Source organism: Stenella coeruleoalba (genome assembly GCF_951394435.1).
Source record: "Stenella coeruleoalba genome assembly, chromosome: 21".
NCBI lineage: Eukaryota > Metazoa > Chordata > Mammalia > Artiodactyla > Delphinidae > Stenella > Stenella coeruleoalba.
In genome coordinates this window covers 4,268,777-4,286,418 of record NC_137167.1, presented here as the reverse complement: position 1 = coordinate 4,286,418, position 17,642 = coordinate 4,268,777, and the positions used below count along the sequence as shown (strand labels likewise).

Below are 17,642 nucleotides of genomic sequence, written 5' to 3'. Positions count from 1 at the left end.
GGAAATCCCGAGTCTCGAACCCTTTGCACCCTCAGATGAACTCGTTCTCCACCATTCTCCCCGTCGCCCCGCCCCGCAACCCCGCCCCCCCGGGGCCTGCAGCCCCGCCCTCCGGCCCCGCCCTGCGGCCCCGCCCGGCCTTTTCCTTCCGGATGGACTCTTCCAAGCTAGGTGGGGGACGGAGTCGGCCCTGGCCCCGCCCACGGTGCCCGCCCCCGCACCTCAGCGCGCAGCCTCGGCAGGATCGCTTTACGGCCGGAGGAGTGGGAGGGTCCTAGACTCGAGATAGGAGGCCGAGTTGAGGGGCGAGGAAAGAGGCCTTTTGCGGCAGGACGTAAGTGACGGCGTAGGCGGTGCGACAGCCGCTGGAGGGCAGCGGAGGCGGGTTCGTGTTTCCCGGGCCGAACCGGGCTCTGGGGGGCGCGGGGCCTGGCCCGGAAGGTAGCTGGAGACCCGCGGTGAAAGCATGGGTGAAGGGGAGTGGGGCGGGGAGGCCTTGGGCTGCTTTGGGCGGTGGGTGGGTCTGCGGGGCTGGCGGGCTGGAGTCCTGGGTCCAGGCCGGAGATCTGACCGTGGTTGGTGTCCCCCGAACCCGCAGCGCGGCCCGTCCTGTCCTCGCCATGAGGCCGCAGCAGGCGCCAGTGTCCGGGAAGGTTTTCATTCAGCGAGACTACAGCAGTGGCACCCGCTGCCAGTTCCAGACCAAGTTCCCCGCGGAGCTGGAGAACCGGGTATGCAGCCGGGCTCCCCGCACCTGCTCTGGGGCGAGGCCGGGAGCCTCCCCTAGGGCGGCAGGGAGTGCGGGTCTGGGAGGAGCAGGCACAGAAGGAGCCTGGGCTGGGGATGTGCGAAGAGGGCCGCTAAGCCAGACCTGGTGTTTGGAGGACAAGAAATAAGGCCAAGCCCCCGGTCTGACGACCTGGTGGAGCTCCGTGGTGCCCAGGGCACTGATGTGTGCGCCGCCGTCTTGCCTGGCCGTCCCCACCCCACCCCGGGTAATTGACCACAGTGATGAGAAACTAATTCCTGGCGCTCCAGGCCACCTACCTCAGCGGGTTGTAAGCTGCATCCTCCAACCTCACCACGCCAGGGAAATAAATATCATTTTCGTGACTGGCGTCCGTGGCCACAGTGCTGGCCACACTGCTTGGCCGGAAGGGTTTATTATTAAGGGCTGTGCTAGGCAGTGCAGACAGGCCTTGAACCTGGAAAACGCAGAGCATTGGATGGGCCTGGGCAGGGAAATATCTCAGAACGAGGCCCTCAACTTGTCCCTCGCAGTTCTGATAGCTGGGAGACACCTGTACTGTGTTGTCATCAGGATGTGGGTCTTTTGGGCAGCCTTGCATACAAAAAGGGATGTGCTTCCCTTTTTTTCAGACTTAGGAAAAATAATGGTAATGATTATTGTATCTTACTTTAAAGGTACAACGACGTGAGCATATGTGAGTATGTGTGTTTTCTTGTGCCCACATGTGTTCACACACCCAGAGACAGACTGTTTGGTCTTGAGCTTTGTAAGATAAACCTGACTGTGTGTTTCCTGTTCAGAGGTCAATTTCTGGTTAGATGGGAGCAGGTTTTGTGGCTCTTTCCTCTTTGACAAGGGGTGGGTGCGGGACTGAGAGGTCATTGGGCATGGGTGTGGAGCTGAGAGGTGCTGGCTGTGGAGAAAGAAGGTGTTGTTGAGTCTACTGGAGCACTGTGTAGCAGTCATTTAAAATTGGCTTGTGAGGAGGTGGGTTGTCCTACCTGATTGCCATTGAGTGTGTTGCCTCTTGGTTAGAGCTACTGAATGTTGTTTTTTTAAAATAATTTAACATCACAGTTAACATGGTTTACATTTTAGGACTTACATGAAATGGATCAAATGTTTTACTTTTAAGCCTCTTACACTGAAACCCTGACAATACTATTTATGTACTTTCAAATCAGAGTGTAAACAGTTCTTTTGCACCACACTTATTTGGATGTCACATGATGCCTTTGTTTAAAAGTTTTAAAAGTCAAACGTCCAACTCATAATTGACCCAAGTATATGTATGTAGAATCAGACATGAGCCTTCCACTCTGTGTGTGGTGGAGCCTTTATTTCATAGTCTGAATACAGAAACAATGTAGTCATGGAACTTCACTGTTACAGGAAATTGCTGTCTCTAAATTCTGGAGTCCTTTTACTTCTTTGACTTCATGTAGCCCAGAACTGCTTGTGATTCTGAGTACTATATGGAATGATATTTTGGTGTTGTTCAATTGTGCCCTTGAATTTTCTTTTTTTTTAAATGTTTGGATTAAAACACTAGCTTATACTTTAAACTGCTTGGGAAAGCTTTGGGTTTTTTTTTTAAATGTGTCGAGATTAATTATAAATTACAGATTTAAATTTTCCTTGCTTTGTTTGATGGAAAATTGAAAGTTTCTTTCTTTGTTTTTTTACTACTTACCCTAGAAATTGTACTGATTGCTCTGCCTCTGGGGCTGATTTTCCCTTTGTGAGAACATTGCACTTGGCAACTTAATAGAGGAAGAAATAAACATGCAAATGTTTTGTATGACTTTAAAGCATTAAACACACATATTTGTACCCTTTAATTTGTGAGTGAGGACAAGTTCTGTCTGTTAACAAGTTTACTTGCTCGCTGCCTGTGAGAACTTAATACTTTGATGTATAAGTGCTTTGTTGCCAGGACAGTTCTTTAAAGAAGGCTCGATTCTCACTTTAGTGAAAATACAGACATCTTAGGCACCCTTGGCCTGGGCAGCAGAGAAGTGAGTGAACTATAATTGAGGCATTTGTTCCCCTGCATCCCTTTAAAAATATGCCTCTACATCCGGTCAGTAGAAATTACGTTTGACTTGCAGTCTCTTTAAGCTTCAGCCCCATTCTTTGACAGGTAGTTCAACAAGAAACAGAAATTTTGGGAAGACGAGCCTGATTCCTATTTCTCTTCTGGCTGCCGGTGTTTATTGGTCCAAATTTGCATTTAGCTCCAGCTTCACATGTCTCCAGATGTCAGTGTAGCTGCTATATTAGTGTGCAGGTACCGAGGGGTGAACATTGACAGCCGTGCTTCATGGTGCCTGAAGGGTATGAGAACAAGGCCCACACCTCTACAGAGCCCTTCGTAAGTGTATCCTTGCCCTTACTGCTGCCCATCGTGCTTTTTCCTTTTTTATTCTTTTTTTTTTTTTTGGCCAAGGTGTGAGGCTTGCAGGATCTTCAGGGACTGAACCTGCGCCCTGGGCAGTGAAAACATGGAGTCCTAACCGCTGGGCCACCAGAGAATTCCCCCCCCCCCTTTTTTTTAATTAAACTTTTTTTTAAAAAATTCTTCACCTTGGATTTTTTTTTTTTTTTAATGATCTATGATTTGCCTCCAACCTATAAAGCATTGCAATCTTGGAATAACTTTTAAGAATTAGTGTTTCTGGTAGGATCAGTAATTCTGATCTGAAAGAAATAAAATGTTTCTGGGTTGATTCCCTAGTTTTGAATCATTCTGTCCAAAGAAACATAAATAATTCAAAGAACTTTCTTTCTCAGATCATAACATCGTAGTAAATCAAATGCGAGTGTTTGAAATTATTTGGACCTTTGTGCTTTTACTGCTGGACAAACTGAAGGCATTAACTTAGGCAAAACGAGGTGGAGATAACAATTTACCATTAATACTTGTTCACTGAGTTGTTCTCCTAAGTCTGTTTTCTGGGAATGGTGACAGGTTGCCTGGGTGACCGTTCGTAACACAGCACATCTTCAAGTGGAGGCTCAGTGAAGGGACGCTGCCCTGGCTCTCAGCACCATCTCCACCCACCCAGCCCCGGTCAGAAACACGCATGTTCTGGAAACAGGTCAAGCCACCACCACTTTCAAGTTTTCATGCCTTTGGCTCATTGAGTCCTCACGGTTTTCCACATGAAGGACAAAACAACTGCCTCTCACCTAAAGGGTTTCAATAGCTTAAGGGTGATGGTCATAAATCATCAGATGTATTCTGTATGTTAACAGAGAATTATGTTCTTGGGAACATTTTGTCTCACACTGTATACTGAGGTTCTTTGAGTTTCTTTCTGAGTCTATTTCTATGTAAAGTCTTCATGAAAGAGAGAATTCATATGTAAGTAGTTACTAGTTTTAGGAATAAGGGAGATATTGTGTGAGAGAAAGCGGAGAATAAGGACAGATAAATTGTGCTTTGTTACCTACCAAGAATGCTACAATTGGGTGAAATACTCAACTAATGGGACTTGAAATTCCTAGGGCAAAGTGTTGAGATTTGAAATCCACGAACTGTTAAAAGAAGAAAGTAATGTGCTATTGGAAGAAGAAAGTGAAAGCAGATGATGAGAGTGAAAAGAGTATACAATAGTAGTATTAGTGTACATGGTGTCACTGACTAGAAAAGGGTAATAGGAACCCGTGGTATGAAGAGTTGTGTAGTAGTTTGAGATTTTGCCTGGTTCCGTGTCAGCTTTTAGTAACCAAATAGTTACTTTAAAAGAGATGGGAAATGAGGAAATAATACAGTTTGCACCTTTTGATCTGCTGAAAATGTCCTTACTTCCCTTTTTTGCCTAAGTAGATTCCAGCATTTAGGGACTTGATTTAAGATTACCTGCTCTTTCCAGATAAAGAGAATGCACCCCTCCGTTTGTTTCCCCACCATACTTTATACATGCCTCAGTTACAGTATTCTGTTGACTTACTGTGTTTTTATTGTTGCATATCTGTTATGCTTATGACTGTAAATGCCTTGAGGACTAGAAAGTATCTTAGTCATCTTTCTTTAAGGCCTGTCATGATATCTGATGGTAGGTGCTCCGTAAATGTGAATATGAGAGAATGGAAAGATGGAAAGATTGTATAATTTAATTAAGCTACCTGTGACTCAGTATAGAGGATAAAGAGACACCATTTTGAGCCTTGATGATATCCAGTGTCCATAAGAAGGATAAAATGAAACAAACATACCAGTTTCAGTAACTTACGTCCAGGTTTAATCACCTAAAAATTTGTTTTCGGACAGTTAGATAAGAATGTTGACAAAACAACAACCTAAATTAGTGATAGCAAGCAGGAGTGAGGTGCTCGTCTTTTTTTCCAAAACTTGTTTTTAAATTCTTTTTTCCTTACAGATTGATAGGCAACAATTTGAAGAAACAGTTCGAACTCTAAATAACCTTTATGCTGAAGCAGAGAAGCTCGGGGGCCAGTCCTATCTTGAAGGCTGCCTGGCTTGCCTAACAGCGTACACCATCTTCTTGTGCATGGAAACTCACTACGAGAAGGTAAGCCTGTGTCTGTTTTCGCACAATCTCTTAAAATCATAAAGAAGGTGGGTTTATTACAGGTTTATGTTTACAGGGTGACAGTTGCAGTAAAACTTAAAGGGGCATTCATAATAATAATAGTTCAGATTTTATTGTTGCTTCTATGACCAGACACATAGAAAAGAATCCTGAGTCTTTCAGAAACAGGTTGCCCTGTTAATATTCAAATCGGCTTACACTTAAGGAGAATGTAGAAAATCCATGTTCTCATCCTGCCTAGCCTTCTGAGAAGCCCTTTCTTCATTTCCCCAAATTTCTATCCTCCATCTTTCCTCCCCTCTGAGTTCTTGTCTTCTCTTTCAACTGTCTGCTGGGCCCAGGGTTGCCGGCTTCTCAACCTAGATGTCCAGAAGTCACCTCCCCATTTCGTTCAGTAGCATCCTGTCTTTTTCAGGACCATCTTTAGGTGGAGGGCTAGAGGGGGAGAATTTATCAGTTGTCAGACTGAAATAGCTTCCATTTTCCCATTCATTAACTTTATGACTTCTGCCACCACCCTGATTCATGCCCTTATGACCTTTCTCCTAGACCAGTGCCACAGTCTCCGGAGCCTCACTCCTTCCCTTCTTTTCCATTTCCAAACAGCTGCTGTGTCATAAAACACAGCCGTGCCTCCCCTGCCACTCCTGCAAAGTGAGAGGCCTTCCCGGGTTCCATTTCAGGCCCTTCTCGAGCCCACCTCCAGCTCACCTTTCCAGCTCTGTCCTGCGCCCCTTCCTCACTTTGTCTTCCAGCCAACCACGCAAAAACTCCGAGGTTTTCCTCCACCTGAAGTGCCGTTCTTCCCGTGTCCGAATCTCACCAGTCCCTCAGTCCCACTTTCAGCTAACTTTTTTTTTTTTTTTTTGCGGTACGCGGGCCTCTCACTGTTGTGGCCTCTCCCATTGCGGAGCACAGGCTCCGGACGCGCAGGCTCCGAGGCCATGGCTCACGGGCCCAGCCGCTCCGCAGCATGTGGGATCCTTCTGGACCAGGGCACGAACCTGTGTCCCCTGCATCGGCAGGTGGACTGTCAACCACTGCACCACCAGGGAAGCCCTCAGCTAACTTTTTATCTACCCCTGTAATCAGAATTCGTTCTCTCCTCTGTATCCCCACAATGCTTTACTTGTATCTATTTTCTGGCACTTGGCACTCTCTACTTAGGAACGTAGCCGTTTATATTCTTGTCTTACTTGCCCTTCAAGTATGTCTTTTTCTTGAGGTCAAGGACAGTGTATCCCTCTTCAGGCCTAGCACCATACCTTGGGTAGATGAGGCACTCATCTACTGTGTGTTAAGTGAATGAATTTACGTTAATCACAGTAAACCCCAAATAGATAATTAAATTCTGACCATGATTAGAAAACGAAAGGCTGTAAGGAGATCTATATTATACCCACCTGATAGAAGTTCCCCTGTGACTGTCTTGCACTCCATGTGGTGGTGAGCAGATACAGTTGCAGCTAAAATATTTTGAGCTGTCGGCTGACAATGATGCTGCATTCTTCCTTAGCATCCTGACACGAATTCTCCTGGTGTTACTAAAAGGGAGCACTGAAGAAGAGTAGTTTATATCCCTCTCCATGTCGCACACTCTCATTCCTGCTGAATATTCCACATCAGGAGTTACAGAGGATCAGTATCAGCTTTCAGTCTGTCTGTCTTACCAGCTTCTCTGTAATAATACATTTGGTGAGTGAAGGGACAGGGGATTCATTCATTCGATAAATATTTATTGAACACCTACCATGTGCTATGGTTGCTGACATCATGGAGTTTATAACTCAGTGGTAAAAACTGATAATAAGGAAACAAAACCCACAGAATTGTAAGTCGTGATAAATGCCTTGAAAAAAACGAACTTCCCTAGGATAGAAAATACAGGAAAGACCTAATCTAGATCGTGTGGTCAGAAAGGGCCTCTGAGATGGTAACGTTAAGCTGCCGCGTGAAGGATGGGAAGCCCAGGGCCCTTCAGGCGGAGGGATGAGTGTATGCAGAGCATCTGGTGTGCCCCGTGTGGAGCGGGGCGTGGGGAGAGGAGGGCGGAGGCGACTCGAGAGGTGAGGGGACCTGCATCCTCCGGGAGTGTGTGCTCCATGGAAAGAGGCTTAGATTTTATTTCTCTGCAGGGAGGAACCACTCAAAGGTTTTAAGCAGGAGTAATAATAGGACTAGATTTTCATTTTAAAGAGATTCCTTGGCTCTGGGGGGAAAAGGAATAAAAGTGGAAGTAAGACGCTCCGTTGAAGTCCAGGCAAGAGAGGGTGATAGCTTGGATGGAGAGCAGAGCAGCAGGGATGGAAGGAGGTGAACAAATTCAGGGGACGCGCTGGTGGTGGAGCCTGGACACCCTGAGGAGCCACTGACCACGGTGGGTAAAAGCAGTCATCCCGGGTGGCCATTAAAGACATGGGTAATATTGTCAGTCTAAGGTGGAAGTAGATCCTCCAGAGTATTTTATTCATGCTTAGTGGAGTATTAGGTGCTTGAATTCTCATTTCACTCTAGCTTTTAAATTTGTTGATGAGATTTTAATTAACTTTTATTTATTTGTGTGCAGTTGCTAAAATAGATACAGATACCTGCTTCTGACCTCAGTTATAAAAAGAAATTGGTAATTGGGTGCCAGCCAAGTCATTTACTAATGATGAGATCATGGGCAAGTTAATCTCTCCAAGTCTGAGTTCTCTCAACCATAAAATGGGTCTTAGACTGGTGGTTGCCAAGGGGGAGGGGGCTGGGGGAGGGATGGAGTGGGAGGCTGGGATTAGCAGATGCAAACTATTACATAGAGAATGGATAAACAACAAGGTCCTACTGTACAGCACAGGGAACTATACTCAATATCCTGTGATAAACCATAGTGGAAAAGAATATGAAAAAGAATGTATATACATGTGTAACTGAATCAATTTGCTGTACAGCAGTAATTAACACAACATTGTAAATCAGCTATACTTCAATTTTAGAAAAAGCTAAATCTAAAAAAAATTAAATAAAATGGGTCTTAGAATTAATAAATTGCTTTATATGTGGTAGATGCTTAATAAAGTTTTCTTAAGATAGATTTAAAAATTAAGTTAGTGTATATATATGTATGTTTTAATCAGATATTTGTGAACTTACATGTACAGTTTTTTTATTTCAAGTGTATAAGTAATCTTTTTTAGCAGCTGCTAGTTTATTTATCTACTAAAACATTTAGCAACCCTTAGTTAAAATCTTTTTGATTATTAATCTTGGAAGGAAGTTCTCAGTGTCAGAAATGTAATGGACTTGAGTTCATAGGTAACATACAAGGTACTACTTTATAAGTCTAGTTAAGGTCTCTTTCTTTTTACAGAGTGAGTATTAATAAACACAAGTAAAAACCAAGTAAAATTAGTCAAGAAACCAAAATTTAAGGCATGGTCACTTTTTATAAATACATGATTTTATTTTAGAAACTGGACATGAATAACTAGATCATGCAAAGTAAATAACTGGAATGGTCATAATTAAGATATAATGTACCTGTACTTTTAAAAAACATTTTAAACGTGTATTTGTATTTTTGATACCCAACCACTCCCACTCTCCAGTTTGTCCCTCAGGAATTTCTGTGCTATTATTTTCTACTTTATGAAAGGACAGGATTGAGTCATTTAGTAGTCTTTATTGTTTTAAACACTAAAACTTCTAGTCTACAAACAGTAAGCCAAATATAATTGTGCTTACACTAGTCACGTGGGTTAAACTTTTGAAAATTGTAAATAGGCCTTTTAAAACCCACTAGAACAATCATGCATTTTTTTTCCTATAATGTGCTATTTATTGATTTAAAATGAAGATAAAGGCTTCAGTGTTATTCCTCTCTGTTGCTGCCCATTATAATCAGGGAACAAATGGGCTTGTAGAAGGTTCTCCTCTCAGGAGCTGTCTGCTGTGTTCATCAACCAGAAGACATCCCTCCTGCCCGTGGGCTGTGATCTGAAAGGAGCACAATCAGAGGAGCTTAGATCTTTCTGAAAATACTAAAATCCTGGTGCTCTCATGTAGCCTCACTTAGGATATCTTTCCTTGAGGGTCTGGTAGGCTTTCTCCGGTTTAATATTCTCAAGGAGGATAATAGTCTTTCCTGAGGTTTGAGTGTTTAGCTTGGTAAATATTATATAAATTGAGGTTTTATTGAGTGAAGATAACAGATAATTTTGTTCAATATCATAGTTTGTTTTAACATTGATTTACCAAAAATAATAAAGTATGAGTAATATGTCAACATAAGGTTTCTTGGGGGTGAGAACGGTGCTTTGTCCTGTCTGGGATGAGGTATGAGTTGACTCATATTAATGCTTTCCTATTGCTAATGACACTAAGAGTTTAAAAGCATCTTGGTTAGGACAAAGCTGGCTTCACCATAATACCGTAAGAGGATTTGGAACTTACACAAAAAGAAAACTAATTGTTTTCTTTCTGAGCTGATACCCAAGTGCCCATGAATGTTATTAAAGTTTAAATAAAAACCTTGCGTGACAAAGTTCTGCATGAATCGCATAAAGGAATGCTGTTTCTTTGCTAGTAACCTGTACCCACGGAGACAGGGAGGAAAGCTGTTCTGAAGGAATTCTTTCTTTGAAACCAGCCATGCAGGCATTTTTCTGAGTGTCCCCCCGAGTATAAATGGACTGGGGTGAGGGGAGACTGGCTCTCCAGTTTCTAGCTCTGGCAGTGAGCTGAGAAGGAAATTGGAGAGAAGATGGAGGGTCCTGAGTTGGGCACCTTCATGGGCTACTTCCTTCCCCATGTCATTTCAGCATGATTAACAAACGCTGATAGAAAGACAGCGCCCATAAAGACCAAGCACCGCTCACATTCTTTGAGAGTTGAGAATAGGAGAATGACATATGTACTTCAGATAATTTGGTGAAAAGCTCTTTTCTTTAGAAATAGTATTCTTAAATTGCTCATAACCCTGCAGATTGCTCTTTTAATAATATCATGCTCTTTTTTAAAAAGCGTAAAATGTTAGATTGTATTATTCCCCAAAGATGTAACCTGAATAAACTATTTATCTTCCTTTAATGAGAAAATTCATTATACAAACCACATAGAGTTTTAAATTCTAAATCAACTTATACCAAAGCACCTAAATTTTAACATCCTAATTTGTTAGTTTAGCCTGGTACATTATAGACCCACACATAAATCATTTCTTAATTTCCAACTTCATTTTCATACAGTTCTTTTCCCTTTATGTTGTGATCACATTTATCTGTGATTTTATCATATTCTGGTAGTGTGAATTTAAGAAAGCATATAGTAATTAAAGAATTGGATCAAAGCCTCTTTGAAGATTAGAGCCAGAAAAGGATTATAATGACTTTGAATCTGAAATAAAACATGTAACTCTTTGATTTTGTATATAGCTATTAAAATTTATTTTCTTCTAGGTTATCTGTTTCAGAATTGCCCTTATTAAAGCTGGAGATTTGGCAATTTCCACAAGTTCCTTTGTATCCTGTCTGGCTTTTGTCTACATTTGCTTTGACTTTTACAAGCTTAATACTAAACTTATAAGGTTTAGCGAGGTTCCCACCTAGGACACAAGAGCGAACTACAGAGCAACGCTCCATGCAAGCCTGGAAATGATATAAGACACTTGTCATCAGAACCATGGCAGCCAGCACGTGCATGCTTGATGAAGGGAATAAACTTTTCAGTTTAAAACTCACTGGGCTCCTTTGTTGTAGGCCTACCTTGTATCATTACTTAAAATTGATGAAAATGTACAAAGGAGAGAAGTGCTTTGTTTTTTCTTTTTTCTCTCTCTCTCTTTGTTTTTTTTTTTTTGTTGCGCCGCGCAGCTTGCGGGATTTTAGCTCCCCAACCGGGCGTTGAGGCTGGGCCCTCAGCAGTGAAAGCGCCGAGTCCTAACCACTGGACCACTAGGGAAGTCCCGAGAAGCAGTTCTTAAGGATTAAGGAGAAGGCCAAGAGCTGCCCTTGATATCAGAAGAGGTCACATGATGTGCACTTCATGAGTAGGGAAGGGGAAAGCATGCTAACCCTCGTGTATATAGTCACCTTGTATTTCTCCGCAACCAGGATGAAGGTGACCGGGAGGGGAGGGCGTGGCTCTCGTGCCACCGTGAGGCACATCTGCTGTGGCACTTGAACTGTGTGGACGGTGCTCGGGACTGGGGGGAGGCGGTGTCGGGAGCCCCGTGGCCTTAGCCACCTAGTCAGGGCCGTCCCTCCACGTGAACACCCATTCTTGCTTTGAAAACTAATTCCACTGCCTGAATATTTTGAGGTCCAGCTGATGCTTCACAGGGAAATCTGATGACATTTATAAAAAGCTGTGGTGTTTCTTTTTGTCAGGTTCTGAAGAAAGTCTCCAAATACATTCAAGAGCAGAATGAGAAGATCTATGCTCCCCAAGGCCTCCTCCTGACAGATCCCATCGAGAGAGGACTTCGAGTTGTATCTTTTCAGCCTAGATCACAAGGTCTCAATATCTGTAAACAGAACCTTTTGATTGGTCCTGTCGAGCAGCGGCCGGAGAGAATTTAAACTCCCTTCTGCCGTACTTGCCCTAGGACTCTTCTGTGAGGAGGCACACCCGCCACGAGCCCCCCAGCTCCAGCACTCTCCCTTGACGCACGCCTCTCCTTCCTCTATATCATGCTGGTCTCTGTGCATTGTGCAGTGCTCGGGTTGCCGTCATCTTGGTGGCTCTGTGGCATCTTGTAGTAATAATGGGAGTGGTGTGAGTCATGCATTTCAGCTGCAGAGGCTGGACCCAAAGCCCCTTTGAAATGCATGAACTCCTAACGTGCAGCAAGGTTGTCCAGATGAATCACAGATCCGTGGGTTCATCTGGCTCATTGAAATCAGCCGCAGCTGCCAGATGTATCATTTCATTACCTTTGACATACTGCGCGTATTTTTAGAGGCAGCAAGCTTTGAAAATCACAAAGTGAATTTCATAAATAAGATTGCAAAAAAACCAATTTAGCTTGATAATGGGAGTAAAATAAATAACTGGGTAAAATAAATTTTTTTTAAAACCTAGGTCAGATAACCCCAGGCCTTCCGGCTGATAATAATTTCAGCAGTTTTATTATACTCAGCAGCAATGGTTCTTAAACTTTTAGACGTTGTGAGCCGTCTCCCAAGAAAAAGTTTGCATATAATTCAGGGCATTCTGAACCCCTGACTTCATTACCTCCATGGATGCTCAGTTAAGAGCCCCCCCTTAGTTCTACAATAAAGCATCCTTTTTCAGATTTTTTTTTTTTTTTCAAAAAACGAATAATCTGTTTGGGGAGGAGCTACATGTGGTATACTACAAGCAATTACAGTTCTTAAATTTTTAGCAAGGTGTAGAAAACATCGTGTTTAACTCAAGCAGGAGAAAACTTTAATAATTCAAAATAAGTAGAGCAAATAATTTTTAATTATTTAAATAAGAATTTAATTATTTAAATAAGAATTTAAGTAATAATTTAAAATAAATAAAGACAAGTCTGCACAGATCATACCTATCATCTTGCCGCGGTCCCTTTTTCTATGTTCTGTTCTTTAGTGTGTTTTCTTAACAGCCATGCTGTTTAGATTGAAATTACTATTTATGAAGACAGAGGCATGAGCAGTGGAAGATAAACCATAGGATTAAAGGTAAATATGAAATGATATGATTTATGTGCAATTTTTGCAATTTTGTAGGATGCATGAATTTTCTTCCCTGCATCGTAAGTAGTGGCTCATTCTCTGTACTGGCTTGATGTTTAAAATGTGTACTTAAACCAAATTCTATAACCCAAGTGATAGAGAATTTAATCCTGATTTTTTTTCTTCCCCCTGTATTGCTTTCAGACTGGTTTAGTTGTTACTTTGTTTTGGGGGTTTTGAGAGGTTTTTTTTGCGGGGGAGGCATCTTATTTTAATATTTTAAAACTATCCTAGACATTTTAATAGATAGATCTTGCATATAAGAATCAGTTCAGAGATTTCCCTGCCTAAATGACAAATGGCTTTAATAACCAAAGAAACGTTTCAGAGTGGGGTAGGGAGATTCTAAATATTTCATTTATTTAAGTGGCTTTATAGCCCTTTAGAAGAACACTTACCTCTAGTGGGTAGAACCATAAATTTTCATTCTTTTTAGAATGTTTATGTTCTTATATATCCATATAATGACCTTGAACAAGTGAGAAACAAATGGGTGAATACTGATGGGAATCTATGGGGAGAATCCCGTGGAAGCCACAGCACCTTAGCCCAGCCTTCCAAGTGACAAAAACATTGTACTTCACTGTTGCTGCCAAGTCAGTCATGTGTTCTGCTGCTGTGCTTGCCTGATTGACTTTGTCTGCAGGCATCCATCACTAATTCACAGGCCGCACAGAAACAGATTGTACCAGAGCAGACCAGTTCCTTCCCAGGGCAACAGTCATAATAGTAGCTACCGTTTTGAGGGTACCTGCTATGTGCCCGCTATTATTCAAACGGTGTTTTCCAATTCTCACAAGATTCTGCAGAGGATTTCCCCCACTTTACAGATAAGCAAACCAAGGTACAAATATATTAAATGATGTTCTCCAAGTCACACAGCTAATGGGTATTGAGATATGAACCCAAATCTGATGGACCATAAAACCCCTATTTTTTACACCGTACTTCCTGTAAGTACATGCAGCAGCAGAGACGTGGACAAAGGAAAGAGTTGATCAGATTATTCTAAGTATTTATCCCCTTCTTTTCTTTTTCACTACCTTTTAAAATACATTTTGTCTGCTCCTGTGCCATTTGTTGAATCCTACAAAGCTGCCTTCTTTTAGCTCTAGGGAATGTGTCACACAGATTCTTACAAGCCACAGACCTAAGTAATGGTGCCCTCTGCTCGGCTTTTTATTCTTTACTGAGGCTTTGTTTTGGAACACTTAGTGTTACCTATTCATGCACTTTCTCACATGCAGTTTCCTAACTGGTAATTCTCAAACGAGCAACCAGGAGCCCTACATGTGGTATTTGTGACGTGCCGTTGGGATAAGTTTGTTTGATCAGTTGTAGCTGCACTGACTCGGCCCAATCCATTTGTCATCATGGCTCACTTTGCAGCTATTATTGCTCAATACACTGGTTTTCTGAGGTGGTGCGGGGTTTGGAGCATTTACACACCAGAGACCAATCTATCAACATTCAACAACAGTGAAATTTTGAAATGAGATTTACAGTAGGAACTTGTGGTAATTTCGTGAATGCAGATATTTTTGTTCAGTGCAGTTTAGTTTTCCGAGTTATGTGTTCCTCAGACCCAGGATCCTGTGTGGGCTGAGGTCTTGGAGGAGGGGGAAAACTATAAGAATAATGAATTCAGTTCTATAATTTTTCTTAAGTCTACATGGTGTCTGCAGGTTGAAGTATTATATGGGAATTAAATTAATGATTTAACAGAAGAGTACACAAATCCTGGAGGTGGCCTTTAAATAGACTGTTGGTGGGCTTCCCTGGTGGCGCAATGGTTGAGAGTCCGCCTGCCGATGCAGGGGACACGGGTTCGTGCCCCGGTCCGGGAAGATCCCACATGCCGCGGACCGGCTAGGCCCATGAGTCATGGCCTCTGGGCCTGCGCATCGGGAGCCTGTGCTCCGCAACGGGAGAGGCCACAGCAGTGAGAGCCCCGCGTACCGCAAAGCAAAAAAAAAATACAGACTGATGGTGTTTTCTCTCTTTGGATTAAGATTGTCTTCTTTACTCAAAAAACAGAATATGTCATTATTCTGTCACAATAAATAAGTGATAATAAAAATAACCATTTGTTGGCACTTCATATGTGCCTGTACTTTTCTAAATGCTTCATTTTAATTATCACAACATCCCTGTGAGGTAGATAATGTTATCCCTGTTTTTCAGATGAGGAAACTCAAGCACAGAGAACCTAAGTTACTTGTACAAGGCCAAAAATGGGCAGGCAGTCATGGAGGTAGCCAGGCCCCGGATTGGCCACCTGCCCCGTGCTGTGCTACCTGTCCTGACAGGATTGGTCAGAGATGGAAATACACAGCCTTGGATCTCTAGACCGTCGAGCTGTGTACTCACTCCGGCAGGTAGTACAGATCCAGGGATTTTATTAGCTAGCACTGGCTTCATAGAGTGTAGGAGCTCCCATCAGTCGATGTTTGGAGGTTAGTTAGCATCCCTTTCTAAAACCTTTTCTTCTCCCCTCTAACTCTAGGCCCACCTCCAGCTGGGACCCTCATCTGTCCACCGGCCGACCGCAGAGTGTCCCCCACCTCCTCTCCAGAGCATCATTCCTTCGTATCTGCTGCCAGAGCCACGGTGCCATTCACTCCAAGGACTGACTTTGTAAAATTCCACACCTGGAGTGACCTCTAGTCGCTCAGCATCCACTTTGTGTCTCCAAATTGTGTAGGACTCTGTAATCTTTTGATTAGTTTTTGAGAAAACGCAATGAAGCATTTCACTTTTTTTATTCAAAGCCATTAATAAAATATGCAGTTGGTCAGCCCAACACAGTTTATTTCTTACCTGCCAGCAGTGCCAGTGGCTCTCGTCATTCCTTGGGCCTCAGCAAGTCGTGAACTAGCCAGTGCTCAGTCTTACTCCCCCAAATTCATAAAACGCTTTTCACCAGGATTTTGGTGAAGGGTGGGCTGCGTCTGGTTTTGCTATTGCATCTCCCAGATTTCAGAGAATTACCAGTTTTGCCATGACTCAAAGCTTAAAGATCAAGTTCTGCTGTTCAGTTTCTCAAACTGAAGCTCATTGGAAAAATAATGTATAATGTTACTTGTTTTATTATAGCAATTCCTGATTAAAGCAGTATTTAATGCAATTTCCAGGTTTTTGTTTTTTGGTTTTTTTTTTTTTTTGAGAATTCTGTTATTACTGCATTACCTTGAACATTGGGAAGATGTGGTATGTGTTGCTTGTTCCTTATAAAAATAAGTAAGCACAATAAAGTGGATGCTAAACCATCAAACACAAATGTCCCTGCTGTGTCCCTGAATGAGCAAGTGTTAATAAATATTTTAATTATAGTTTTGTTATAAATATAACTTAAGAGAAAAAAATTTGATAGGAATAATACTATATATTGCTAATTTTTAACTATCCCTACTGGCAAACCTTATGATTCCTAGACTTTCCTCATATACAGTATTCAGTGCACAGAAATATTATGATTGGTTCAAGTTCAGTAAGTTAAGTGATTTCCAACTAAAACTCTCAAGTCTGTGTCACTGTTTCTAGTTCTTTTTGGCTGTGTGTTCTTAGTATTGGGACTTCCTGTGCCCTTCATCTTTGGGGTTTGAGAGCACTGTATTTGGGAGAAAGTTAGGACATATACTAGGAGAGAATGAAACGGTTAAAAGTTTTACTTTCAGAGATATTGTAGGTGCTAATACTGGATTTAACCTTTCAGATTTAATTTCTTTTATGGGTCTGTTAGTTATTCAGTAAATCCCATAGGTCTATGTAATATTTTAATTGTATGAAACTTGTTACTTTATAGCCTATAATAGTGTGTCTGTCTGCCTTTTAAACCCATTGCAATAACTTTGCTGAAATATTAACACATTAGTAAAACTTTTCTTAAACAAATTGTCTCTGTGTCATATTTGGTGTGATTTGGTAAAGTGATAAACGATATGGTATTAAATTTGGCAGATAGACAATACTACAAGAATTCCTGGTTCAGTGTAGCTTAGTATTTTTAAACAAACGTCTGACATACAGTTTGTCACACTTTGCAATTTTTTACATGCTTTATCTCAAGCGCAGACATGTTAGCTAAACAGGTAAAAACCAAGAAATAGCTCCTAATGGTCAAAATGTATTCAGTTACAGAAATAAGAGATTGGAATGTCTCATTAGGAAAAAAGTATCCCAGTGCTGTGACAATCTTGGATCATCTGATGACTCCAGTTTTTTTTAAATGAAATGCCTTTGCAGAGTAACTGCTTATAAAATAGAGACTATATTCCGACTTAAATTCCTTCCATATTCCACTTGGCCCTAGTTCCTGGATCCGCGTCATTGCTTCTCAAGAGTGACAGGCTTTGTTCCTTGTTTTGTTTGTTTCAGTCTCATAAAGGAAGTCAGGGTATTCATGCCACCTTTGATTTCCAAACTTCCCTCCCCTCCCCCTTGCCGCCCCACCTAGCCCGTCGAATGCCCTGAGAGCAGGGGTGATTCCTCTTTCTCCCTGCATCCATCCCCAACTCCCAGCATCCCGCACAGTGCTACATACACTTGGCACTCAGCTATTTATAAAGTGTGTAAATGCACGAGATATAAGTTGACAGGTCATTAACAGAGTTA

The 17,642-nt window shown here is 42.2% G+C and overlaps 1 protein-coding gene across 3 annotated transcripts; it reads left to right on the top strand.

Annotated features, from left to right (window-relative positions):
* Positions 1-333: 333 nt before the first annotated feature.
* On the top strand, positions 334-16,894 carry GOLGA7 (golgin A7). Of its 3 annotated transcripts, none has more exons than XM_079909118.1 (6): positions 334-441; positions 599-731; positions 5,137-5,289; positions 11,676-11,777; positions 12,912-12,974; positions 15,535-16,894. In XM_079909118.1, exons 2-5 carry the CDS (start codon positions 621-623, stop codon positions 12,957-12,959), a joined length of 414 nt encoding a protein of 137 aa, XP_079765244.1. In that variant the 5' UTR covers positions 334-441; positions 599-620; the 3' UTR covers positions 12,960-12,974; positions 15,535-16,894. The 3 variants fall into 3 exon arrangements, with proteins under 3 accessions (XP_079765244.1, XP_079765246.1, XP_079765245.1); XM_079909120.1 differs by having other exon boundaries at positions 12,907-12,974; XM_079909119.1 differs by having other exon boundaries at positions 388-470.
* The last annotated feature ends 748 nt before the right edge of the window (positions 16,895-17,642 follow it).